General features: G+C 38.5%; 1 protein-coding gene across 2 annotated transcripts; it reads left to right on the forward strand.

Annotated features, from left to right (window-relative positions):
* Positions 1-3894: 3894 nt before the first annotated feature.
* On the forward strand, positions 3895-25615 carry LOC146460776 (uncharacterized). Of its 2 annotated transcripts, XM_085087575.1 has the most exons (6): positions 3895-4200; positions 5051-5103; positions 5765-5794; positions 14019-14101; positions 14909-15513; positions 19773-22582. In XM_085087575.1, the coding sequence occupies exons 5-6, from the start codon at positions 15171-15173 to the stop codon at positions 19778-19780; spliced, it is 351 nt and encodes a 116-aa protein (XP_084943701.1). In that variant the 5' UTR covers positions 3895-4200; positions 5051-5103; positions 5765-5794; positions 14019-14101; positions 14909-15170; the 3' UTR covers positions 19781-22582. The 2 variants fall into 2 exon arrangements, 1 of the variants encoding a protein (XP_084943701.1); XR_014857524.1 differs by lacking the exons at positions 14019-14101; positions 14909-15513 and adding an exon at positions 24626-25615 and having other exon boundaries at positions 19773-24335.
* Positions 25616-26630: the final 1015 nt, after the last annotated feature.

Raw genomic sequence — 26630 nt, forward strand, 5'->3', positions numbered from 1 at the left:
TTATAAAAAGCCATCATAAATGGCCATTATTTTTCCTGCAGTTAAACGAAAAATCAGACATTACAATTGCTTTTGGCATTAAATTGTCTCAAATACTTCTTCACTTTACAGACAATTCTACGCGTTTGTTGACAGCCCTCATTGGCTTATAAATGGGGAGAAGTCGACCGCGTGCATCTTACTTTGGTTACATTCATGTTTTTTCCTATACAGACTTTTTTTTACGATTTGAATTATTTCACATCAAATTTCTAAACAAACACTGCCGATGGGTTGTCCGTCATGTTTGCCCTCATCACAAAATAGCTAAGAGCCGCGAACAGATCTATATATGGTACCACAGAATCAATTTAGAAAAGGTTAAAAAAAATGTAAGCCACTCCGGACGGAATTGGTTTCGTCGGGTTAGTTTAGGTTACCATCTCTTATCGTGAAGTGGTCGTTATCCCAGATTATAGAAATTTCTTGGTATCCTTTTTCGCTTCCGTTTCCAACTGTTTTCCCACTTAAAAACAAAACGGTCTAGATTACCATTATAACACGGATTTCTGCATATCTGTTGGTTGTCTCTGACTATGTACTTTACTGGAATATTAGAAATAGTAGCAAATCTTTGCCAAGCCTGCTCGCTTTAAATACCTAACATACTTCTCAATTTTATTCTTGTTTCAAATTCCTCCTATCCCCGTCTGCCTTACCTCCGTTTTAGTGCGGGGCTTCAAATCCCAGACTAAAAAAAATAAAAATAGATTCCTGTCCCATACGTTTGCCGAGTTCCACCACTTGGAGCTTGAATTAAAGTTAAATTTAATTGGCCTATTTTTTATTTAGATTTTTTGTTTTAGTTATACACAGAGTTGTAACTTAGCTTTCGAAACGGCGGCTTGTGAACTGCTATTTGAAAAGTAATTCGCTGTTGATCCGTTTAGTCAAGATTGCAACTCTTATTTATCTAATAGTTAAAAAAAAAAAAAAAAAAAACCTCTTTCGGCTCCGACGACAATGTTTCCTGTTTCGTTTCCTTTGGTCGTTTAGCAAGCATTTTTAAGCAACGGCGAACTATTAGTAAGTCTTACTTATCGCAGTAAAACCAATATAGCACCATCTCATCCTTTGCGGCAACGACTAAACCGATTTATGATTGTTCTCGAAAATGGAAGGTGTAATCCTGAAAATTCTCCCAGCCGGCAAGTTGCGTTATATTTTTATATTTGCTCCAGTCGTTTTATAGACCGATCTGATGTCTCGGTTTACATGACGTGGATTGCAGCTAAATATTTATTTCGTGATTTTCACACAAAAAATTGTTTTTCTGGAGTGAACTCTTCAATATCGAGTTGAAGTCATTGCAAGCATTCCGCCAGCAGTAGATAAGGGTAAATTGGCTGTGATATCATATCATACAGCGTGTGCTTCAAATCTGCGTGAGTATGCGCGGGCCAAAGGTTAGACGCCAATTAATAACTGTCTACAAACGGATTTTCTTTCGCAGACGCACCAGACATTAATCATTTCAACTCTGGGCTCGCAAAGAAAACCGTCACCTGACTTCCAATTAACCTTTTTAATTACCAAAAGGAAAAAAACCATCAACTTTGCTAAAGTAGAATTTTCAGTTAAAAACCATGAAAAACAATAACACAGGCAACAGGCAAAGGAAAAAAAAGCTAAGTGACTTTCATTTGAAGGGTGATACTTAAGGACTGGATTGTGAGAATTGAAGAAAGTCAGATTTTAACAGTATGCATGAGGTGAATTCCAGTTAATTGTCTCGGCCTCCCATAAGTTGATTTATTATTTAGATTGCGTTCAATTCTAGTTTTGGCAGCGGATAGCCTCAACATTCTTCACACAATCGTTTGCACGTGAATTGTGTGCAATTTTAGAGAGGTATGTTTACTGTGGTTATAGATATCCAATTTATAACATTGTAGCATTGTTCAGCTCCTAAACCGATCATATCAGACGTCTTCATTCTTGAGACGTCAAATGAATGAACTGATGCAATTTTGTAAATAGAGTTTTCATTACTGTCGCACCATTCAAATAAAAGTTATTTTAAACTGAGCAGTATTTGGATTTCCTTGAGGTAATATAATGTAACCGAGTTTCACAATTCATCTGAAATTTGCCAAGTTCAATAGAGAACATTTGTGCAGATTAAAAAGTTTTTTTTTTCGTGTCAATTTGACAGGCCATCTTCGTATGATTGTTTCTTTAGTTGATTACTTTCAAATTGATGTCGGAAGTTATTCCATGCACTGAACACTTTTGGCTGAATGTAGATCGCCAGTGTCCTTTTTCCACTCTCAAAGTAGCTAGACTCAGAAAAGAGCTCGTCATTTGAACAGAGAAATCCTCAGACCTTTTTCAGCTCCTGCATCCGTAAGACGACGAGGACTTGCATGCAATGTGCCCCGTTCTTTTTCTCAATTTAGCAGTTTAAATTTAGCGTTCAAGAGTACTCAGTGAATCAAATTTACTTTTGCAAAATTTGACAAAAGTATCCTACACAGGAAAATACTTACCGAGAGCTGAGCTGAGCTGAGCCTAAACAAATAGCTTTGGCTCGAATGGCTACACTCAGGAGCGAATGAGACAGTGTAACATTTGGAGATCATCCTCCGTAAAAACGACGAGGACTTGCTTATGCAGGCGCAGTGCACCATGTTATATCTCAGTTCAGTACTCTTAAAAACGCAAAATTTTGATTGTTACTCTTAAGACAAAAATGACAATTTTTGTTGTTGTTGTTGTTGTTGCTGTTGCAAATTATGGCAAAACAACACTACGCGCGCAAATGCCCAGAAGTTACAACTTTAGCCTGACCGAACGACCTTACGGTTCCGAGTGGCTGTGCTCAGAAGCGAACTGAATGCATCACTGTACTAGTTTCCATATTAAACGGGTCAGACATCCACTTCAGAGTTCATATAACCACCCAAAACAGTGCAGCAGACATTAACCATAGAAACGTGCTGCTTAGAACTTTTCATTTGAATGGCCACAAAGTCAAAGGATTTCGTCCACAGCCACACTCAACTCCTTGGAAACACATTACTACTTTGTTTGGGTATTGCCCCAGTCGAGAAGAAAAGGGCCATTAAACGGCCTCGGGGTAAAAATATTTGAGGCCTTTAAGTAGATTGAGATGTCAAGTCTTGTGGAATAGAAATGTCAGGGGTCGCTTAACAGCCGAGATTAGCCAGCCCCTCATTTTCACCAGTTTTGGAAATAGTTGTTTGGACATCTTCCAACTGACGAACGTCTGTGGTCAACTTCAAACGTTACTCGAGATTTTTCAGATTTTTATGTGCCTGCTTTCTTGACGTAATTAATCATGCGATGAAAAAGATGCTACTCAAATAAAACTACAGTCAGGAAGTCATGGAAATTTATTTTTTTAGCTAGGGATCGATGCATAACGAAGTAAAAAGTACTCGGCGAAGAACGCTGAGGCAATTAACTGATACGACATGTGATAGTAAACACTTCATATGATTTTCGGCGGTTTTGGGTAACTTATCTCATAAGCAAATATTCGTGTGTCAGGGGTCAGAAACGCCTCAAATGTCGCCTAAATGATAAATCTTCGAGTTTGTTATCGTTGTACAGTTTTGATGATTAATCATTTCTTAATTCCTGGATTGTCATTATTTGATACTCCAGGAAATGCAAGAATTTGAGACAACACGAAATCGAATGGAAAAAGAACCGTAGAGAGTCTGTGTCTGTATTTAAGATTTTTTAAAATTCTCGTGATCCAGTCTACCGTATTTAACCAATTTGTCTCCCAGAGTAAGGAAAAAAAAATTGTTGTTTGCAATCAAGTTAGAAACCTTATGCAGCACGGAATGGAACAGAAATGACCCCATTACCTTTTCACGTACGTACACCGCCCAGTTGACCTTCCCCTCCCCTGTAATGTTGGTACGAACGGATCTTCCCAGTGTTCATTTCGGGATTGGTATTAAGAAGTCGGCCACGAGGAGAAAGGAAAATGGCGGTTGGCTGTAAATTTTAAATAAGCTTATGTTGCTTTGCAAGGGATCACAAAATTCCTGCAGTAGTTTAAATGATCCACCTCAGGTTGCGAAACAAGTTGCAGGTGTAAACCTTAGTTTAAAATTTACAACAGAGTCGTGAGAGGAAGTGGCGGATGATGTGGTCAAGTCAGCCTAACAAACATGGACAAGAAAGGTTAAGTGCCAAATTTATCTTTTCTTTAGTTATTTACCCGTCTTGCTGCAAAATTCAGCAGTTTATGATATAGCTTATAGTTTATTTATGAATTACGTTCGGGGCATAGTTTGATCTTTGTTTGTGGGGAGGGTGAGGGGAGGAGTGGGGAAATTTTTGAACGGACTGATTTGCATGTCTAAGACTTGATGATGATGATGATGATGATGATTGTTATTATTATTATTTATTATTATTGTTATTATTATTATTATTATTATTGTTATTATTATTATTATTATTATTATTATTATTATTATTATTATTATTATTATTTGAGTGGGAATTTATTCAAAACTGTTGTCTTGGTTTTCACTTTTTTTGGCTCAGTTTGTTGAGAAATTGATCGTAGAAATTTGGGGTGTTTTGGCTTCAGGGGTCTAAGGGTGCATTTCTTTGGGAAAATCCCAATCCGGATTTTTGACCCAAGATCACTCCAATCATGTTGAATCAAAGGCTGCCGACGAATCCACTTTGAGTAGGATTCGTTGGTTCCTTTGATGCTCCATGATCCAAGTGATCTTGGATCAAAAATCCGTATTCAGATTTTCCCAAAGAAACGCACCCTAAGAGTATTCAGTTTTACAAACACAAGACTTTAGTATGGAGAAAAGGGAATATCACCCCTCCCCTCCCCCCCAACAACAACAAAAAAAACTGTTTTAGATAGGTTTAGAAGAAAGAAATGAAATTACACCAAAGAGAGCGTTACAAAGCAAAAGTTGATGATATAAACATTTTATTTTCAATGCCTGTCATTTTTTCTTTAATTTTTTTTTAAATTTAATCAGCTATGTTTTATCCATTTCAGTTAGGGACTTAGATCTCTGGATTTACATGTAACTACAGCTTCAAAGTACAATGGTAAGATGAATTTTCATGTTTCTGTATAACAAATTATTGGAATGATGTACTGGTACATTATATTTCCACAGAAAGAATGCTGTTAATTTATTCTTGTGTATCTACGTGTCTCTTATAATTTGTTCGAGACAGTGTGGCTGGTCTTTTAAAATAGTATTTCCTCTGTAACATTGTTTATCATGAAAGTAGTTTGTCATGAAAATTGAAAATCCTCGTAACTAATTCTGCTCAGAAAGAGCCTGTCAACATGTAGATGTTGTTACGATTATGCATTATTAATTTTTTGAAGTTGCCTGTAATTTAGTGAATGACAGCTGAAAAAGTCATACGGTAGCTTATTAGATATGAAAACCATCTTGTGTGGTTTAATATCCGGTGACCCTTCTCAATTTGCTTACAGTGGAAGTGGGCCAGACCTTAATGGGAATGACATCATTATGCAACAATTTTTTACCATTATATCTATGTCATATATCAAGTTTCAGCTTCCTGACCAACTGACCGACATTAGTCGGTTTTCTCTTCAAAATAGAATGCTATGATTGGACAGAATCTTTTAGTCGAAGCCGTCTCAACGAAAACAGTCTAAACATACTTCAGATCTTTTACCATGAAGGAAATGCCTTGAATATTAGTAAAAACTGAGTTCTTTTTGTTTCAGGGGACAAAGAGCCGTAGAAAATCAAGTCAGGTGAGAAATTGGTTTTCGTGCACGTACTTAAGGTTTCCTCCCTGAAAACACTCAGGAATTGTGTGCGTCAACCAGGGTGTGGCAAACTGAATGATCTTTTGAAATTACACTGCATGCAACTTCTAGAACAAATTTCATGGGTTGCACAATCTCCATTGTTTGTGCGAGGCTGTTTGAGATTTCTTTTACAACACTAAGAAAGTCTGTATATATTTTGCTTGTAGAAAAATCCTAGTCTCATCGTCACACGTAGTCTTGAATGTGCCATTCACCACTCCTAATAATGGAAGTTTATATAATCATTGCTAACTAGTGTTAGTTACATACTGACAGGATGAAATAGTGTCTGGAACAAACCTGCCATAGCAATTTTTCATCAAAGTGAAATCTATAGAATAATAATTAATATATACATGTATGCAGATTGTGGATGACAGATGTAATTGACGAGTGACCATTGCAGTTGTTAAGTAGTTGCAAATTAATGAAAATGACCAGCTTGTTATTGTCTTGGTCGCTCAGCTGGTATCCCAGGGGTCATGAGTCTGACTCCCCTACAAACCTGAATTTTTCGACATTCTTTAAATTGGCTTACTGCATTTCGCAAAACCAGCCAAACCAAACAAAATAGTGAATAAACTTGTAGTGCTGGGTTTATCAAGTACCATGCCTCTTGCCTCACTATTTTTTGTTCAAAAACACGTTTGCAGTGAGAAATATGGGGATTGTAATAAAATTGTTAAAAAATTTACTAAAAAAAACGAGCAAGTTGAATTAATACCTTCACGGTCAAGAAAGAGTTCGCTTCACAAAATAAAAACCTCTTGCTTGCTGTATTTTCTGTTCAGAAATCATCAGTGCAGTGTGGATTTTAAGAAAAGTGTTTGTAAAGGTACATGTAAAGACACAAGTTGAATATCGTTAAGGTCTACATAGAGCTGACATTCCAATAAATGCAGATCTTTACTCCAGTTAAAAATTACCCTAGGCCGGTCGGCCAAGCACTCATGAGGTGAACATTCGTTGTTTATTCATTCCATGGTGATGTTATCTGTACATTCAGTTCCTTTCACTGGTGTCCAAAGTGTGCTTCTCTTAGACTTTTGATAGATCCTGGCTTTGATTTCTTTGAATCATGGTTCATTTGTGTATTGAACAACAATGTTCAAATTCTACCATCCACTGAGCAAAAATCACCCACACAGTGCACACAGTGCACACTAGCACCTTCACTTTTAGCTTGTTGTTCTTTGCATTGCTTTGCGTAGCTGAAGGAATATTTGGCTATAAAAATTGTGATCCCTTTTGCTTGGTAGTGTATTTGAGGGATCAGTCAATCAATAAACTCATTATTATTTTTCTTTCTGAGACTCAATCCTTGACGTGATTCTCAATGACTGAGCCTTCATCCTTGATTAACTTGATTGTTAAAAAGAATCTGGTATCAAGGATTGAGTCAAGAAATACATATCAAGACTTGGAATAGACTGTCAACTTATTTTTAACCAGCACTGTCTCAATCACTGCACCTCAATATTGCTTTATTAATCCTAGCTCAGTGCTTTTGATACCACTTGAAATAGACTGTCAACTTATTTTTAACCGGCACTGTATCAATCACTGCACCTCTATATTGCTGTATCAATCCTGGCACATTACTTTTGATACCAATTTTCTGTTCTAACCAAGAAGAGGAAAACAGAAACAATTCTAAAGCAACTTAGCTCAGTTTCAAAATACAATGTAGATAGCAAACAAAGGCTATTGACACTAGATGCTGTTGTCTTTAAAGGTGCATTTTGTGGTTTGGAAAATATTCAGTAAGCTTACAAATTGATGCGGGTGTTATTTGCACACCTCTTCAGCACTTCTTTATTTAAATATTCAAAGCAAGGTGAAATCGCTGAGCAAATTAAAGCAATATGCACAGGTTTTGTAAACTTCCCCTCATTTACTAGGGATACACTCAACAAACTGAACTAAATCAATACTCTCGACTGAGCTTGCTTAAGTTTTGATGGCTTCTCCTATTCACTCTTACAGTAGGTGTGTGAAGAGCCACTCTATAGTTTGTAAACAGGGTTCCTAACTCAATACTATTGAACATGTACAATTTGATTGAAAGAAATGTGATGGTATATTTCCAGCCTGGTGAATGAATTGGAATAATCATCATTCTCATACAATTTGATTGGTCATTGCTAGGTCCTAATCTATTGTCAATCACTGTTGCAAATTGTTTAGACTCCTTAGAAAACTAACTATACTAGTCATGCAAGGAATCACAATTATCTCCGACACAGGTTCAGGTCTTTCAGAACAACATAGATATTTTACAATTTATTTGGTCATTGGCCAGACTCCATCAGCAGATTATAGCACTGGTTGTGCTAACAAAAAAAGCTAATAAAATTAACAAGAAAATGACAACAACTATCAAACAATACATGTAAGTTAACTTATTTATACTAATTACATGTAGCTTAAAGGGGAAGTATCATGGGGCTTTTGACCTCTTTTGTTAAAAATGGTGAAATAAGACCTTCACTTCGCTACAAAATAATTCTAGAACAATGAGAGGAGAGAAATCAACTCAATTCCTGACAGGAACAACACGTACTCTGTTCTAGCGCATTTTGGAAACGAAAATACGAAAACTTGAAAAACATTAGCCTAATATTTTTCAAGTTTCAATCCATACCGGCCTACTCTGTCTCTGGCCAGCAGCACTAATCGACAGTTTTATTGCACTGGGGTGATAATTTATAACAAAACTAGACAATTATTTTTTGTTTCTGTTCTCAGACAAACATTACTGGGTTTTGAAATGACATCAAATTTTCGTGATACTTCCCCTTTAAGTGTGCGTGCAGTTTTGATGCTCCTGTCAAACACGCAGATGTGAGTGCATATTTTAAACAGGCATGTCTTACACGTTTTTTGGTTTGTTTATTTCTGATCTGCACTGTTATCATTTGCATTACTTAGGGACCGGTTGTTATTTATATAGAGGGGGGGGGGAGGGAAAAATATTTTGATAGATGAAAATTTTTGCCAGCCCCGCCCACTCCTCAGGTCTAAAAATGGCAAGTAGCCCCCCCCCCCCCCCTCTTAATTCAATATTTCATTGATGACCCCCCACCCAAGCGTCAGGAAAGGTTTTATCAAGGGCGAGGCCCTTAGACTTTTAAGAACCAATTCTTCAAAACTCTTTTTGAAGAAAATATAAGAGATTTTAAATCACGTTTGTGTGTACGAGGCTACCCAGATCTTCTGGTCAATGAAGTCCTTGCAGGAGTTCAATTTACAGACAGGAAGTGGGCACTTCGTCAGAAACAAAAAATGCGCAAGAAAATATTTCCCTTTGTCACGCAATACAATCCATCCGTGCCAAACCCAAGGAACATCTTAATGAGTATAAATGGCATTTAATCGAGAATCAACATTTGCTGAAAGAAATCTAACCCTAACCCTAATCTTTAAAAGACATACTCCTATAAGCCAAACTCTAAAGGTCGAGTATACAACATGGGCGACACCAGCAGGAGTCGTGTTAAGCCTGTCAACACTTCAAAACATCTTTAGCTAGGCTGATCTGGATTTGTCTTTTATTAAAGTGGAAATATTAAAGCAATGACGTTTATGACAATATTCTTCAAACTGGGTTGTCCATCTTCACCACCTGGATCTTTGAAATTAATTTATTTCGTAAAGTAACCCCATTTGCAAAAGCACAGACAAGACCCCTTGCAAAACCTAAAAAATGATGACCCCCCTATTAATTGTTTATTAAAAAAATAAGCCCCCCCCCTCTTGCCAATCTAAAACAGCCTTGACCCCCCTCTTTTTTTCCCTCCCCCACCCCCTCTACATAAATAATGACCGGTCCCTTACTAGCAAAAATTTCCCTTTGACTTTGGGCGTCCTGATCTCGTCGGACTTCCTCGTGTAGTGCACATGTTAACGCTGTAGTAAACAAGGCATTTACAAAGTTTGTCCACAGAATGCTTGGGCCTTCAAATCAAGAAGCCTTTTCCATTCTGTACAAGACCTTAGGCTGTGCATCCTGTCCTTGAATATGCGGTCCCACTCCCTTGTGTCCTTACCTGGTTAAAGATATCCTAGCGCTGGAAAATGTACAGAGAAGGGCTACACGTCTCGCCCTTGGGAAAAAAGGGGTGAAATGGACTACGAAGATCCACTCAACTCCTTAGAGAAAAGGAGACTTTTCATTTCTCTTGTAGAATGTTTTAAAACTGTGTTCGAACTGAATAACCTGAAATTCTTTTTTTTTTTTTAACTAAGTAAAAGCTACCGCACTCGGGCTAACCATTATTTCAAGCTGTATATAAGAAGCACGAAGTGTAATTCTTACAAATACTTGTTTTTTCTATGCATTGTTCAAAAATGAAATAACCTACCGCAGTAGTTGGTAGATGCAGGAAATTTTAAACTTTTTAAAGCGAGATTGAAATCTTTTTTTTTCTTAAAATGTGAATAGTGCTGACTTTTACGTTTTGCATTAATTTTATGGTTTTGATCAAAATTGTAAATAGTAATTAATATTATTATTGTCACCATGCTTTGTTATGTACATGTACACATAATGCCAATATTTTTTTTCTTTTCTTCATTTTTTTTTGAGGGAACGTTATTGGGTTAACCTTGTGCTTCCTTTCCAAGATGTACATGTATTTTGTTTACTTTTTGTCTACTTGTATGTGTGTAAACTATGTATGTATGTATTGGGTGTCAGAAATTTTGGACTGCTTCTGATGACAAATTTGACATTATCTTGTTCAGGTTCCTCACCCTCTTCAACATACATGTAGTTATCTTCGTTGAATTCTGAAAATGACTCTTCATTAATACCAGAATCAGCTTTTTCAAGCGTATCTTTACTAGTTAATCAACTCGTGTTTTGCCAATTTCAGACAAAAACAAAAATGCAAATAATTATTGATCCTTGCATGCTTGAAATGTGAAAGTTTGACTTTGACAGTTTTAAAATGGCATCTACATGTAACATTTTGAAGTAATAACTTCAGTTCTGTGGTTGTGTAGTAGTCATCAACTGTCTAACTCAGTACCAGTCTCTTAGTGTTCAGCCAAACTATTTTGCATTTAAATTTATTAGCTTGGTGTGGAAGTTTTTACATGATGGCTTTTAAAACAGGACATGCTCAGTGTATAATCCGATAGAGGACATACTGTATTTAGTATGTCCTTGTAGACAGAAAGGGTTACAGTGTAAGTGACTTCCACATGCAAAAGAGAGTGGTCAACTGTAGAGCACAAAAACGGGATCTTGTGTCTTATAGGGGGCCTCGATCGATAGTAATGGTCGATATGTCGGTCGACTGACGGTCGATATCTCGGTCGAGCCTCGGTCGCTACTCGGTCGATAATTGGGGACGACTCGGTCGATGTTGTACCGCTATGGCGGTCGTCGTATCGACCGAGGTGGCTGTCGGCCGATATAGATAGCAATACATCGACACTTCACCGACACATCACCAATACTTCATCGATATTTCACCGCTTACCGGCCGATAGTATCGGCCGATATATCGGTCAATATTCTATCAATATGTTTTTTTGACACTTTTTTCGTCCTTATCTCGATCGACATTCGTGTACATAGCACACCGCTATATCGGTCGTCATATCAGTTGATGGCCAATATAATAACGACAGATAGCGGGTCGATAGTCTGTCGTTATCTCATTTTATTCTTCCACTATTGCATCATTTTACCATATTAAGTCAATAGAACGTGCAAAAACATGCCAGCGTAATATCAATCAATCAATAATCAATAAATCTTTATTTAAACACGGTAAAATCCATCAGGAGTATTGATACACCGTATTGATACACCGATTTAGAACAAAGCAAAATCCTCGTTCCTTTTTTGTGTCGACCGAGTATCGGCCGATGCATCGACCGACACTTTACCGATACTTGACCGACGGTTCACCGATGTATTGCCGACACACTGCCGATGCTATCGCGACCGACTGTCGGTCGATCTCTCGACCGCAGGTGATCCAATGATCGGTCGATACATCGCCAATATAGCGGCCGATGCTCGATCGACGCTCGCCCGCTACCCGACCGACAATCGACCGATACTCGGTAGATACATCGACCGAGATATCGACCATCAGTCGACCGACATACCGACCGTTACCATCGATCGAGGCCCCCTATAAGACACAAGATCCCAAAAATGTTTACCTGAGGCAGGGGCTGGTACAATATTTACTTATAATTATGACTTTTCAATGGATGAAATATCTTATTTGATAAGGATGTGTGTGTGACTGCATTCATACTGAAATCAAATTGGATCTACTGTAGGCAGGTATCAACTGTATATACAAGTAATAATTAATGCCAACTTTGACAAAATTAATGCAAGCAGATCTTCCCTGATGGATGCCTCGCTATGGGAAACGACAACATGACAAATGCCCTTGGGGAGGAGGGGATGGTCGGGCTTGCCATTGATGTCAGATATTCTTAAATCCATTGTTCACCAAGATACAATCAAAGTGACTTCCTATCAAACTTGAAAAATAGCAAAAGTAACAGTACCAAACTACATGTGTAACATTAACATTAGTGCCCGGGGAGCATAACACTTGAAATGAAGAGTGAAAAATTCATCCCTCAATGAACTTGGATCAGGCCATTTTTGCCTTCTGCCAAATTTTTCCATTGTTTACACCTGGAAAACTCACGGCCTACAATTCCTTCACTGTATGAGCTGAAAGCAAGTTAATTCAAAGGTATCAATAAAATTTGAGGATAAAGCAGCACAGTTTCAGCTACTTCAGGAGGAAATTGAAGCTGTTCTTGTTCAAGCAAAGGAAGGATCAACAATGGATTTTCAGTATCATTTGCAAAGACAAACTGTCAGGATATCTTGAATGGGATTTTGTCCAGGAATAGTAGTCTTAATGATAGTGGTCTGGATGGCTATTGAGTTATGAGTCGGTCAACTACCGTGTAATTATTGTACATACTAGAGTTTGGCTGGCCAAGTGATTCTGAGTGAAGGCTGTGAGTGAACATATGATAATTAAAGAGCTAATTATAAAGCTGTAGACTTTTCACATGGTCCAGTTCTTTTACACTAGGTAGAATTTTCTCAGTCATTTGTTTATTGAACCAAGTTCCTTTAATCTTACCAGACATGTTTCAAATTCATTTTTTCCTGATGAACCAATAAGACTCAGGTCAAAGTTAAAGGCTGCTTGCACTTGGTTGTTATTAACATTTATTCACTAGGATAACGCACTACATAACTATGGTAGTATATTTAAATTGCAGGAGACCAAAACAGCTGATTTATTGTAGTTGAAGTATTTTGGATCAAATTTGGTGGCCTATTGTGTATTACTAGTGGAGTTAATTTTTCAATTACAGTGAATTGTACTGTAAAATCCCTGAATCAAGCTTATTTCTCTGCTTTTCATTGCAACTCACAAACTACATGTACAGTCTCCCAGACTTTCCAACCCTACATGTGGAGTATCTCAGTGTACATGTACTGTACAGTGTAACAGATCAGTGAGTTAGTATCTATATTAATTTGGGATATTGGACTTTTTCCCTTCTCTCATATATCCTGTCATGACTGTCATCTACATGGACATATAACAACTGGCATTTTGTCACACCCCCTTCTGTCCCAGTTCTTGTCCCTTCCTCTTTGTGGTTTTTGTCTCTCCCTCAGGTTTTAGAAGCATACAAATTGTTTAGGTGATGACTACACTGTAATATTATTGCATTGAAATGTGTAATTCCAAAAAATATCCATACTCCCCCAACGGAAGGTTTTTTGTTTTGCACCCCCCGTCCCCCCAGGAAATTCCCGTTTAGCTTCACATAAACATGTACTTTGCCCCTACACGTTTGCCTTATAAGACCCCCCTCCACCTAGGAATCTCCGATGACCTTCCAATCCATGGAGTGGGTATGGGTTTTTACTGGAACTGCACAATCTGTCTGAACTACCACTTCAGTACACCTTTTTAGTAGATGTACATGTACAGTATCTCCTTTTATTGACCTTTTGCAGTGAAATTACGTTAATTTTAGAATGTCTCATCATGAGGCAATCACTTCATATAAACCATCACATTTCCACTGCTCCCAAAGGTGGTCCAACATGCAAGAAGTTACCAAAGTTAGTATATTTGTTTTTCTTTAACAGTGTTCCAGTGTGTTTCCGAGCTGATCGACAGACGTTGAAACAAAGATACATGTACATGTTATTCAATTGTTTGCATCTTGAAGGTAAGCACTCATTTGTATGTCCCAGGGGCACCTGCAAACTTATTTAATCATCAAGAATGCATGAAAGAATGTATCATTGTATGGTAATCTGTTGAGGAATCTGCTATGGTTACATGAATAATAAGGCTTTTACCGAATGGTAAAACACGCTTAATAAGACCGAGAATTTAAAGAATTTGATAACTTGACAGAAAACGTAACTCGTACCAGCCGAGTACGAAAAACGAGACCGAGAACAATAACCTGGTGGCCCAAAGTCTTATCTCTCGGCCCATCGCGACCCCAAAAAGAAAAAAGAATTTGATAATGCTACCAGTCAGGCAATGTTGTTTCGACCCCAGACAACAATATATGCACGAAAGGCCTCATTCATAAATGAATGCTCTCTATTCAGTATGGGTAGGATAAAAGCCTTTCATGGCTAGGAAATTTTACCAATATGTTGCACAATTGTCTAGAAATGAATCTTACTTTTGCGGGGATTGGTTCTTGTTCTGTAAAGCCCTATTCATGGCTAGTAGTTTGCCAAGTTGTGTCTATTTAGTTTATGTTGCACAATTGTCTAGAAATGAATCTTACTTTTGCGGGGATTGGTTCTTGTTCTGTAAAGCCCTATTCATGGCTAGTAGTTTGCCTTGTTGTGTCTATTTAGTTTATAGTACAATTTTGCCTATTGGTGGAACTTTGAGTCACTGTCTGGCTATAAAAGCATCAGAACACTATCCCAGGGCATTATCCTGGCAGTATCGCATGAATGCAAACATGTAGTAAAATTTTGTTTATCAATCATCATCATGGTACATCCAGGTTCTCATCCTCGCCCTGCTAAAACCGTATGAGACGACGACCTAACAAAGCTCTCTGGTGAAGTTCTTCGACTGCGCTTACAGCAGCTGAACCTACCGATCACGGGAACTCGCCCTCGCCTCATTGAAAGGCTCAGGGCAGTGACAACGCCCACACCAGCACGTCCTAAACGATGCCCTTCTCGTGGTCGAGTAAACAATAACATTGTCGCTCCTGGAAGACATCCTCGAGTGAGTAAGCTGTTAAGCCACGCACTGTAGAAATGCCCGAACCTCTGGCCGAAGCCCAGCCATCAGACGGAGAACAAGAGTATGTTTCAGGTGCCGGTTTATCGGTTGGTGAGCTGTTTGAGGAGCGGATCGAGATCTTTGAACCTGGTCAGGCAAGCGATCCTGTTCTCATATTCATGCCAGCCCAACTCGCCGCCATTCAGGACATCGTCTCATCCACTGTTCAGGCAGCTTTAAGTTCTTTTCCAAGCTGTGAGGCCCCAGCAAGGATGTACCTTGACCAGAGCACACCCAGTCCGCGTTCGCAAAATGTGGCAACTCCTCTAGGCCTGAACCATCCCCTGGACAAATCACTCAAGGACAAAATACTCAGTGGTGAGTACGTTGATTTCTGTTTACTTCTCCCTGATATGATTTATCAGTCCCAGTCCCCCACTCTGCAGCTATGCTACGAAGAGTCCTCGCCAGACTTCCAGGGCTTCCTGCTCACCCTGGTTAAACAGAAAAAGCCAGTCATAGATTCCTTTCAAAAGTGGCTCGATGCCTTTACCACCTACATGCTGGCAATCTTCGCCACCTACCCTAACAGATCTGTGGAGCTGATCAAATATCAGCAGATCATCAGCCGAGCCGTATCAAAGTTCAAAGGCTTAGCATGGCTGTCTTATGATGAGCAGTTTAGACAGCGTACCGCATATGATCTTAGCATCCCCTCGGACAAAATTGTCCCTTTGGAGGAGGATTGTTATATATTTAACAAATAGATTCCATTTTGCCGTGCGTCTGTACTCTGATAACGCACAGATGACGTCAAAACGTGGTGAGAACAAAGAAGTGCGGCTCGTAGCGTGACTGATGTTCTCACCACGTTTTGACGTCCTCTGTGCATTATCAGAGTACAGACCCACGTCAAAATGGAATCTATTTGTTTTATACAATAACGAAGACATTTCAACACATTTCGTGAGCAAGCATCGCGTTGCCTGAGCTGAGTCAAAAACTTTCCAGCAAACTCAGTTTTGGACTACTACATACATGCAATTGTGATCTTCTAAATTAGAGTATAATCCGAAAGAATTTCACTAACAATATTTTCAAAACTAACCTTTATTCCAGAAGGAAATCCTGACCCCAAAATATTACAGCATGTAAGTCACTTCATTGCGAGTTGTCAGTAATCGATTTACTCGCCATTACCGGATTTTTATCGGCGACATATTTCGACAAATATTTGCTTTCTTTTCACGTCACAACAAAGTTCTAGCTTTTTTGTCCTGGTTGAGGTCGCTCTCAACAGTCTTTGCCCAATGTTTTATTGGGCAGTTTTCCTTTCCCGCGAAAATTTGCCTGTGTTTGTCCGCTACTCGCAAAAACAGTTTGCAAAACTTTGTTGACCAGTCACTCTGGCTGGACTTTAGACTCTGATCACGTGCGCCAGTCACACCACTCGATGACGTCAATCGTGCGTCTATACTCTAATCACACACTCCTCTAGACCAATCAAAACGCGAGTTTTACACAGTTCATTGTATAAATATATATATTTATTAAATTCTCAGCCTCGGATATTGCATTTCTAGCGTTCTGATTGGTTCACTAAATCTCGGTTATCAGCTCATATACCGTAGTTTGACCTTATATGGAAAACAAACGCCCCAGGTGTCGCTAAGCTAAATTTTTTTTTGGTGGGAAGCAAAAGTTTCTTCGGAAAAATGTAGAAAAAAAAGGAAAAGAAAGAATTACCAAACAATGCCATCTCAGTATAACAACAATAAAAGCCACAACGTTCGGTTTGACACTATTTAATGGTACGTATCCCTGAAGTTTCCTTTAAAATCTTCAAAATTGCAAGATTTTACGATTTTTTAGATCACATAACAACAACAATAACAACCGGTTACCTTTTAAAAATTTCAGGATGGCTGGCAAATCCTGGCAGTAAGAGGATAAAACCAATCGAAGAAATTTCTCAGGAAGAGCTTCATGCCTGCCTTTATGTTTTTACGAATTTACGAGGACTTCAGATGGTTCATCTATGAAATCCGTACAAGCAGCGACGATAATGTTTGTTTCCGTCGCTCGGCACCACTCAGCAAAACATTTGCACTAATGTGCAGAGCTCTCACGCTTCTCAAATAAGCTTGAAGTTTAAAAACTTGCACTGAATGCTTGTCTCAGTGAGGTTGTACCTCGTACACTTGGACTTGCCTGAAGTGTTTTTGATCGTCCGCGAGGAATTCAGTTCAGCATGAAAAAAGCCGTCCTTGCCCTGATCTCTTCCTTCGCTCGGCACCACACAGCAGAACATTTGCTCAAATGTGCACAACTATTACGCTTCTCGATGAGCTGGAACTTCAAAAGCACTTGAATGCTACTCTCAGAAAGGTTATAATAGACCATTTTACAGTTGTTGATGTGTTACCTGGCTTATGGCTGAAAGCGAGGCTGCCAGTGACCTTGTTTTGATACAAATCTCTTTACTTTTCTTATGCAAACGCAGGCTAGTTTGCATCACAACAACACAATTTAAATGATAAAAACAGTGAGGTCTGTATCAATACAAGGTCACCGGCAGCCTCGCTACCATTAATAGGCCCGGTCACTGAGTAAGCAACTGTAAAATGGCCTATTCGTACATTTAAACGTTTCTTGAATTTTAGATGTCCGACTGTGTCCGATTTTCTTCGCTTTCGATTATTTTCAACTCCGTTTGCAAAGAGCTGCGCATGTCATGTGATAATTATGTTTCGCTCGCTTTGGTCAGAGGTTGCCTCAACATCCGGTCGTTTTAATTGGAAAGAAATTTTTGTCTTAAAATATAAAAATTCAGTAACCTTCAACAGCAATGTCCAAACGCGGAGAATTTAATAAAACAATTATTCCATTGGCGCTTGTTGGATATGAGATTAGTTTTAGCGTGCGCTCATGAAGTAATTGTTAAATATATATTAAACTTGGGGTCACTTCTTGTGGTTCGGTTAAGTCTGCGTTGCGACTTCCCTCAAGCTCTTGGCATTGCTTGTATCTTGCCATCTCGTACCTTTGCCTTTATCTTGTCTGTTCCAGCCCGTATGGTGCTGGGGAAATAAGAAAGGCTCTGCCAATACTCTTGTCCTACCCCACATTAGGGGGGAGGTAAGTGAGGCTTATGTTTGTTTTGCGCATATAACCCAAAGGCGTATTAACCTTCCACGGGGATGTGTCCCCCCGATTACGCCATCTTGTTGTCTGTTTACTTCTCAAGGCTGTTATCTAGCTGCATGCTTTCTCAAACAATATTAAAAGGATATGTGGAATAGTAACATTAATCACTTGTAAATAATATGCAAGTGTATGAGTATGACTCACAAATGTAGTGATTAATAAGAGTTGTTTCAGATGTACACTAGAACTGGCTTTGAGTTGAGAGACCTTAGATCACCTACACAGTGTGTTATTTTTGGGCAGAAAAGTTCCTGTGTTAACCTTTCTTGGTGTCTAAATTAACACTGTCTACATGTTCGTGTGGACAGATATTTTTTGTATTAATGCATTTACAGTAGATCTTGCCATATGTTCAACAATTATTTCTATTGTAATACTGTATGTTGTACTATTCAAAATTAAATTATTTTGTTAAATGCGAGTCTACATGTAACTGTAACTGGTCTTCCAAGTAACGTAATATGAGCCTGGAGGAAAGAAGGTTGAGTCCCAATTTTTATGGGAATCAGAGATAATTTGGGATTTATTATCTGCAGTGACAGGGGTTTCATTAAGTTTTGAAGTAGGGAGGCACCTATAGGAGAGTAGCTGGGCAGAAAATCACACATGAAGTGAATTTTTTTATGTTCAGTTTGAAAGTAGGCAGGTGCTGAGTCTTGTGTATCCTGGTACTCATACCCGGGTCCCTCCTTCTAATGAGAACCCTGTAGTGAGCAAGTACTGCTATGCAACAAAATAAAAAACAATGTTAAAGAAAAATTATGTATTTATATGTATGTGTAAACAATGTGGTAACTTAAAAGAAACCAAAATTTCAATGAATGTGATAATTACAGTAGCATGTTGTGTATGTTGACTCTTTCTGTCTTTTGACCAGCACTGATTTGTTCACATTCAGAAAGGTATTCGTGTTGAGTCTTAGGGTTTCTCTGTTGTAATGGCATGTGACTTGCCAAAGTTTTAAAGAGCTATTGCAAAGATGCCTTCTGTGTTACAGCCTTGGGCAGACTGTCAGTTTATCTGTAAGAGTTTCCTTACCAAATATGGTACACTGTAGTTAGATGGGTAAAATATGTCTATTGACTACTTCATGTACAGCTATAATGGTCCATCCCATTCAATCAAGGATACTCAAACCACGTGGCAAGTAATTTTTGTCCACATGCAGTGTTGTGTTCTTGCTTTTGTTTAACTTTTCCTGCGAAGAAGAAGAGATTGCTCAAAGTTTATCTATCATTTTTAGGAACCCATGCAAAAATTGTGTTCCAGTTTGGTTGGTTTACAATCAGTGTTGGCTAGTGGACTTGTCAGTGCTCCAAAATCTTCATAGTGGTTACAGCAATACAGTGTAAGACCCTGATATGTAATTGTCAGACCTGTAGTGTGGTCAATTTTTTTAATATCCACTTACCTTCTTTGTTTCTCTGTAGATTGGTAGAGTTTGCACTCGAGCGGTCAGCCAGAGACAGAAAGTACGAAATGGATCACGGAGGAAAAGGACCACAGATGAATGAACACAACTAGCCAACAGACACAATATGAAGTGAGAGAGGATGAACTAATGTAAGGAAAGATACAATGAACAAGTACAATGTAGTACTGGACGGTAAACAAACATTCATTATAACAGCCCACTTACATGTAAGTGTTCAAGTGAAGGGGTGTGTGGAAAAAGTGAGTTTTGATTGATATACAGATGAATGTTTTCAATTTAACATAGGGTTAAATGTAATTTAACTTAGTTAACGACTTGGAGCAAGTTTGCTCCGTGGTGGCGTGGGGTAGCGAGGCGTTAGCGTTTATTGGCGTATAGTTTGAGCACGGGTAGCACATTAGCGTTTGGGCATTTGTTGTTACATTATTGTTTGGGGCCTGGTTCAGGTCTGCAGGCAATTGCGTGGCCAGCGGTATTCTCTTGCAGTTTAGGCGTGCTCCTTTGCACGTGCTCGGAAATTTACTCTACTCAGCGTTTTTCGCGGCGTGGCTAGTTTATCGCGTTTTGTTGGGCTTTTCTTTCCCTCCCTTCCCTCCCAGTAGTGTTACCTTGTTATTGTTGGGGATTGGTGTTGGGGGTTGGTTAGGGTTAGGGTTAGTTCGTTGTCTTATGTACTTCTTATTTTTCCACTGAGCTTTTTGTCTCAGTGTGACAGGTGCTAGGGTTGGGGCTGGGTTGCAGGCGGGGCTCGTGGCTGGGTTGTGGGTAGGGCAGGCTTATGGGGTGTTCTACCTACCTGGGTTTGGGTTGGCGGTACCAGCCCCTGGCTCCTGGGCACCCAACCTCCATTTGCGACATAGGCGTTAATTTTACATTTGTAAGTTCAGTTTCTGATATATAGTTTAATTCATTTTTCCTTGTATACACTCTGTTGTTTTGCAGGCTAAAATTAAGTTTTCTGAAGTTGATCACTGAATGAGATTAACAGATATTAATTTGAAAAATTTTGGAAAGTTGTTTTGTCAAAACTTTCTCAAAACTTTTCTTTTAAAAGTCAATGTGGCTTTCTTTCACTCACCCCTTCAATTTGTTAAAATAATTTTAATCATCTGGACAAATTAAGAGATCACAGTCTAGCTCTGTTGTTACAGACACAGCTGGGACCAGAAAGTGTCCATGTGACTGTCGGTTGGGGGTTAGCCTCCCACGCAGTTTTTAGGTTGATTTAACCCTCTTCGAATCCTCACAAACACCTGTTTGCTGGAGCTTGGCATCCCATTGCTACCGCTTAGCCAATCACAGTGTACTTACCAAAGCCTAGATAATTAACCTTTACTTTATGTTTAGCTGCCATCTCACAAGACCCAACTGGGAATTGAGCTGTTTTCAAATTCATTTCAGCAAAATACTTGAAAGGTTGGGCTAAAAGAAATGATTTCTCTAACCCAGTTAGATTTAAGTGTAATTTTGAATTGTAACGGTGTGCGCTAATAGTCTTTTATGGGCCAGCCTGTTTTGAAAACACACTTTGTTACCCATTTTATCTGAAATTTCGAAACGTTCAATGAACAAGAATATCCTCTGCAGCTTGCTGAAGAAACAGGTTTCGATAGTTAGTTCGTACGTGAAACTGGCTGTTTGGCTGTAGAAAAAGCCTACAAAGATTCAGTTTAAAACAAATTTGTGCGTTTAGACACTCTTTCATCCACTGTCCATCGATAAATTAAGCAAGCAGTATTTGTTCAATAGATAACAGAGTTAAAGTGTCTCAAAACATTAACGACGTTTCTTTGAAGTGTCATCCATACGTTTGTATATTTCTGCAGAAAGTCTACTCCAAGGAGTGATTTGATGTGTCATAGGTAGACAGTGGCTAAGTAATGGTTGGCTAGAGTGCTACTTGAGGAGAAATAGTAAATGAATGCTAACGGTCCAGCAAGCAGGTGTTTGTGGGGAAGACTAGAGTAGTGCGACTGCCCTAAAAACAATTGCGTGGTAGGTTAGTTGCGGGTGTCCATATTAGGTGGGTTACCTTTTTTGAGAAAATGTATGGGCTAAGACCATGAAAATGACCAGCTGTCTGTCAAGCAGGGTTTGACTGTAATACGAAATTTCGAATAGCCTGTGTGGCAGTCAAGAATCATCCAGCTTTTGTTGGTGACGTTTACCCTTAAAAGCTCTATTTAAGCCCCCTGGGGTGGAGGGAGCTTATTGCACATTGCAAATCATGAGTTTTCAACAAAAGTTTTCTTTGATTTCAATTTGGTCATGGCTAAACAAAAAAGATGCAGTAGTTCTGAAGAGGAACCAGGGCCTCTTTTGGCCGAGGTGGAACATTGAAAAAAATATGTAAGAAATCTTATTAGGCCACTGGGTAGCGAACATGATGATGGGCAAGTGTTGATGTATTATTGTGTGGCAGAAAAATGGTATTCAGTGTATGAGAACCAGGCGTGCATTTCTCAAAACTCTTAAAAGACTGTTTTACGTGCACAATGTTCATTATCAGAATTTTGTTCTTTAGTCTTTAACAATTTTGAAAGCTAAAACGTGGAAAACTACTTTAGAAGGTTAAGATACACATTTGGTCAGTTTGCACGAAAATTTACCACACATTAATAGAGGACGGATTTGAACGATTGATTTTGGGCTAGAAAACTCGTCAGGTGTTTTGAGAAATGCTTGCCAGACCTGCATGAACAGTATTTCATGTTTTGGCCTAAATTTGAGGGTTAATTTTTCTACAGTTAACACCAGCTTTGAACATTTCGCTGCTTTGTGTACATAGGTGAAAATCACTGTACATGGGACAAAAATTGAAACATTTAATGTTTTACAAAGGAGACAAAAAAAAAAATTATTAGCTGTTTTAGTAAATTTTTCAAAAGCAGCAAATTGTTATAAGCTGGCGTTTCATTTAGGGTTTTTTATAGCATTGCGACGCAGTGGAAACATCTTAGATTTTTTATCAGCAAATTAAATAGAAAGCTTAGTTATATTTTTTTATTGAACACCACCGTGCAATCCCGTTCAATCAAACTATTAATTTGGATTTTTCAACAAAAATACACAGCTTTTACTCTCGTGGAAAAGGCCATATGGTACACTAAAGTTTGTTGCGCATAATTATTGTGAACCTTTGGTATTTTTTGCCCGGCTTGTTCACTGTATTGGGAATGCACTGTAGTTTCATCGTTTTCTTGACACGCTCAACATTTCAAATCTCGTTCTTGCAAGTTGTTTATAATAAATAAACTTGAGGGTGCAAGCTTTAAACCAGTGAAATTTTGTTTGCTTTGAAGTCGTGCTTCTTTTTTGTATAACAGATGTTGTTCCGCGGTTTTTAATCTGAACAAACTAAACTCCGCTTTTTCAAATGTTATATTTTTTCCTTTGTGCAGTATTATTCACTGGTTTTCTGTTTGTCTCTCAGTGTAGATTGTTTAATTTTTTTAAGTCTTTTGGCGGGAAAATTTTTCTTAGAAAAAACTTTTCCCGCCAAAAGCTTATTTGGACATGCGAAGCGCTGTTCAGTTGAAGGCAATTTTCCCGCCAAAAAACTTAGAAAAATACGGCGTACCTAATACGCATGCGCCATTTTTTTTAAAAAAAAATCTTCCTTTGTCTCCATTCTTTCCATTATTATATATATTCATATGCACAAACAAATACTGTAAGTCACATCCTTTTATTGTTGCTTAAGTCAGATTATTGTAAGACCTTATTTGTGCTGTTTTTATATTACGAGCAAATGTGAAATTTTCCTTTTTTAAATAACGTTTACAGTTGAGAACGATAAAATACTAAAAGCAAAAGTGGTTCACAAATACAAGAACTTAGCGCGCATAATGGTTGCACAAACGTTTCCTTCGAATAGTAATGTTGACTTTAGTTTAAAATAAAAACTAGCGAAATTAGTAAGAAACAATGTTTCGCTGTCACGAGGACGGCGAAACGTTATTTCTTACTAATTTCGCTAGTTTTTATTTTAAAAATGTTTCTCCAAGACTTCGGTTTAGTTAAACTATTTAACGTTACAAGTTAACCTTTGTTGCCAACTATGACGATGACCGCCATGGATTTTCTCAATGTGAACTCTCAAAAGTTTTTAATCCTAAGTCGTGACAATAGTCATATTGAGTTCATTCCAAACACTGGCCAAAATTACGATTTTGTTCTCAATTGGGGAATGAGTGCTCATAACAAATCTCTAAACTCTCAAACGCAGTATTAGATCATAGTCTCACGATAAACTAACGAACTTTTCGAGAAAATGAAATTCTTAAATCATGGCGGTCGACACTTTAGTTGACAAAAAACTAAGTACATTTGCTTTGGTCAAAATATTTGGGTAAAGAAAATTTGCTGCCAAAAATTCTTGCAACTACAATGTAACGACTTGAATTCATTTCAAACTAATGCGAGCCCGCCTTTTTCTGAACACATTCTTGCTGTTAAATCCAATTGAAAGCGTTCGCAAGGCTTCTGTTAACTGCGCTACGCTTTGTAACTTGTTTGTATTCAAATGCATTAAACGCATGAAGGGAAAAGGTTTTTGGTAGTGAGCATTTTAGACTGTTCACAGTCACCCTAATTTTCCGTGGGATTTACGCTTCGATGGAACCGCCGCCATCTTGATTTGTAAAAGCGAGCGCGCTCTGGGGAGAGTGTCTAAACTACCGAGGGGAGCGGGAGTGGGTGTTTGTATAGTGACTCCGCTCCCCTCCCCTCGGTAGTTTAGACACTCTCCCCAGATCGCGCTCCCTTTTACAAACCAAGATGGCGGCAGCTCCATTGAAGCGTACCGGTCTCGACAATCCCACGGAAAAATAGGGGGACTGTGAACAGTCTATGAGCATTTCAGTCGTCATATCATGGCTGCATTGTATTTTTACTTCTGACCGAAATGACGGCGAAGTTTGACTGCTAAATTTTTCTTAAGCAATTGAAAGAATAAAAAAGTTTTAAATTTTTTTTAACCTTTTTCTTTCTCGTACTCTGATCATTGGACAACAAAATAGAAAACCAAACATAATTTAGTGAAAACATTCCGAGGCAGTTGTACTGGCTGTCACTTGGGTCTACTTCGTTATATACGCGAGAATTCACTCGGATTGAGACAGTGAGCCCTTTTACGGTTTTGAAATACTAAATGCGAATAAAGGAAGCCGAATTTTCTTTCGTAAAGGTTAAGCTTTTGATATTCACTCAAATGTAATTTTAGTAAAGGTTGGTCAGATTAAAATCATGATTTCGAATATTTTTGCGTCGTAGATAAGCGCGAAATTAAAATCAATTTTAATGTTTGGTACAATTGCATTCAGTATAACACGGACAGAAATTCTAATTTTGCGCCTTCAGAAGCCCCGGCCAATACATGAAAGAAGCAGTTTAGACTTGTCAACAACTGTTGGAGAGACCAAGTAAACTGCGTGTGGTACTTTTGAGCTTTTTTTTCGTTCCTCGATAAAAGATTTGACTGTTGTCTATTTATTTGTTTGACATTCATAGTCATTACTAAAAAGCGCCTATAAAATACCTTTCAAAACTAACGTGATGTTGTTTCTGTTTTCTGTTTGCATTTTGTCACAGTTTGCACGCACACAGGACCTACGAATAAATTATGTTCGATAATAGATCCAGTGAAGACAACAGAAACCTCCACCTATTTCTAGTCCATTTTCACCGCTCCTTTCTGTGCATTGCCAAGTTGGTCTAGCGGTTAAGCTCGCCCTTCTTGAATTAAACAAGGCAACCCTATCTTTGCCGTCGTTTAATTTAAGTTCTGTAAGTTCGAAGGAGGCTTCGGCCCCCAATCCAGCCAATTTTCCTTGAAGTTCGTCAATTTTCCTCGAAGTTCGTCAAAAATACTCCGCTACGCATCTTATTTTCAACTCTCTTCTCGATGTTTGATATGTGATGAAACGCTGTGTCTCGTGTTTGATATATTACGTAACCAACGTTCGTTTTCCTCACATTTAGCTGGAGTTTTTTCTTTTCTCGTCAGGTAAACTTTGGTAGTGCTCAGCCATGATGTAACAAATTACACTTAGCTTTTGGGACCTTAAGCATTCTATTTTGATTTTTTGTATATATATATATTTTTGTTGCACAAGCGTTTAAAATATGTATAGTTTAGAGCAAAATACTGAATGTGAAAAAATGTCTGGTAAATGGGCTGTTTTTCATGTGGACCCCGCCTTAAAGCCACATACCTATAATGGAATTTGCAAGCTTTGACGTCAAAGTATATTTCTGCTAACTTATCATCAACGGTAATATGTCTAAACACGCAGGCATAACATATGTTATCGAAATGAGTCGGTCCTGAAAACTCCGTTGTTGGTTGGCGTTTCGCCAACCCGGCCGAGCGGTAGTCATCTTCAGAATCGCGTGATCAGTGGTTTGTTAGAATAACATCGTTTATCTGGTTTGTAAGTTTTGTAATTATCATGATCTTGCTACAAAAGGCTGGCCTTTTGAATTAGGGACACTAGGCTTTTTTTTGAAATTGTTTCCACTTAACGTTGTCTCAGTCGAATCAATATCTTTGCTGTATGTCGGTATTTAACGCAATCCCCCGCCCCCTGTTCAATGTTGAGTATACAATTGTAAATGGTTTGAACCCAGGAGTCATGTCATAAGTACGTAAATTATGATCATCCGGGTGAGTGTAGTCCTGAGAAGGACTGTTTGTGGTGACTTTAATTTGACTAACGTTTCGACAACCTGAGCGGAAGTCATCTTCAGAGTCAAGTGAAATGTGGAACGTCAGTAAGTGGTATATACGTCTCTGGTTGTTAACCTGATTGGTCAACGAAGTCCAGATGTTATTGGTCGTTTGTCAGTAAGC

The sequence above is a fragment of the Pavona decussata genome, unplaced genomic scaffold, assembly GCF_977016875.1.
Source record: "Pavona decussata unplaced genomic scaffold, jaPavDecu1.1 SCAFFOLD_207, whole genome shotgun sequence".
In the NCBI taxonomy this organism is placed as follows: Eukaryota; Metazoa; Cnidaria; class Anthozoa; order Scleractinia; family Agariciidae; genus Pavona; species Pavona decussata.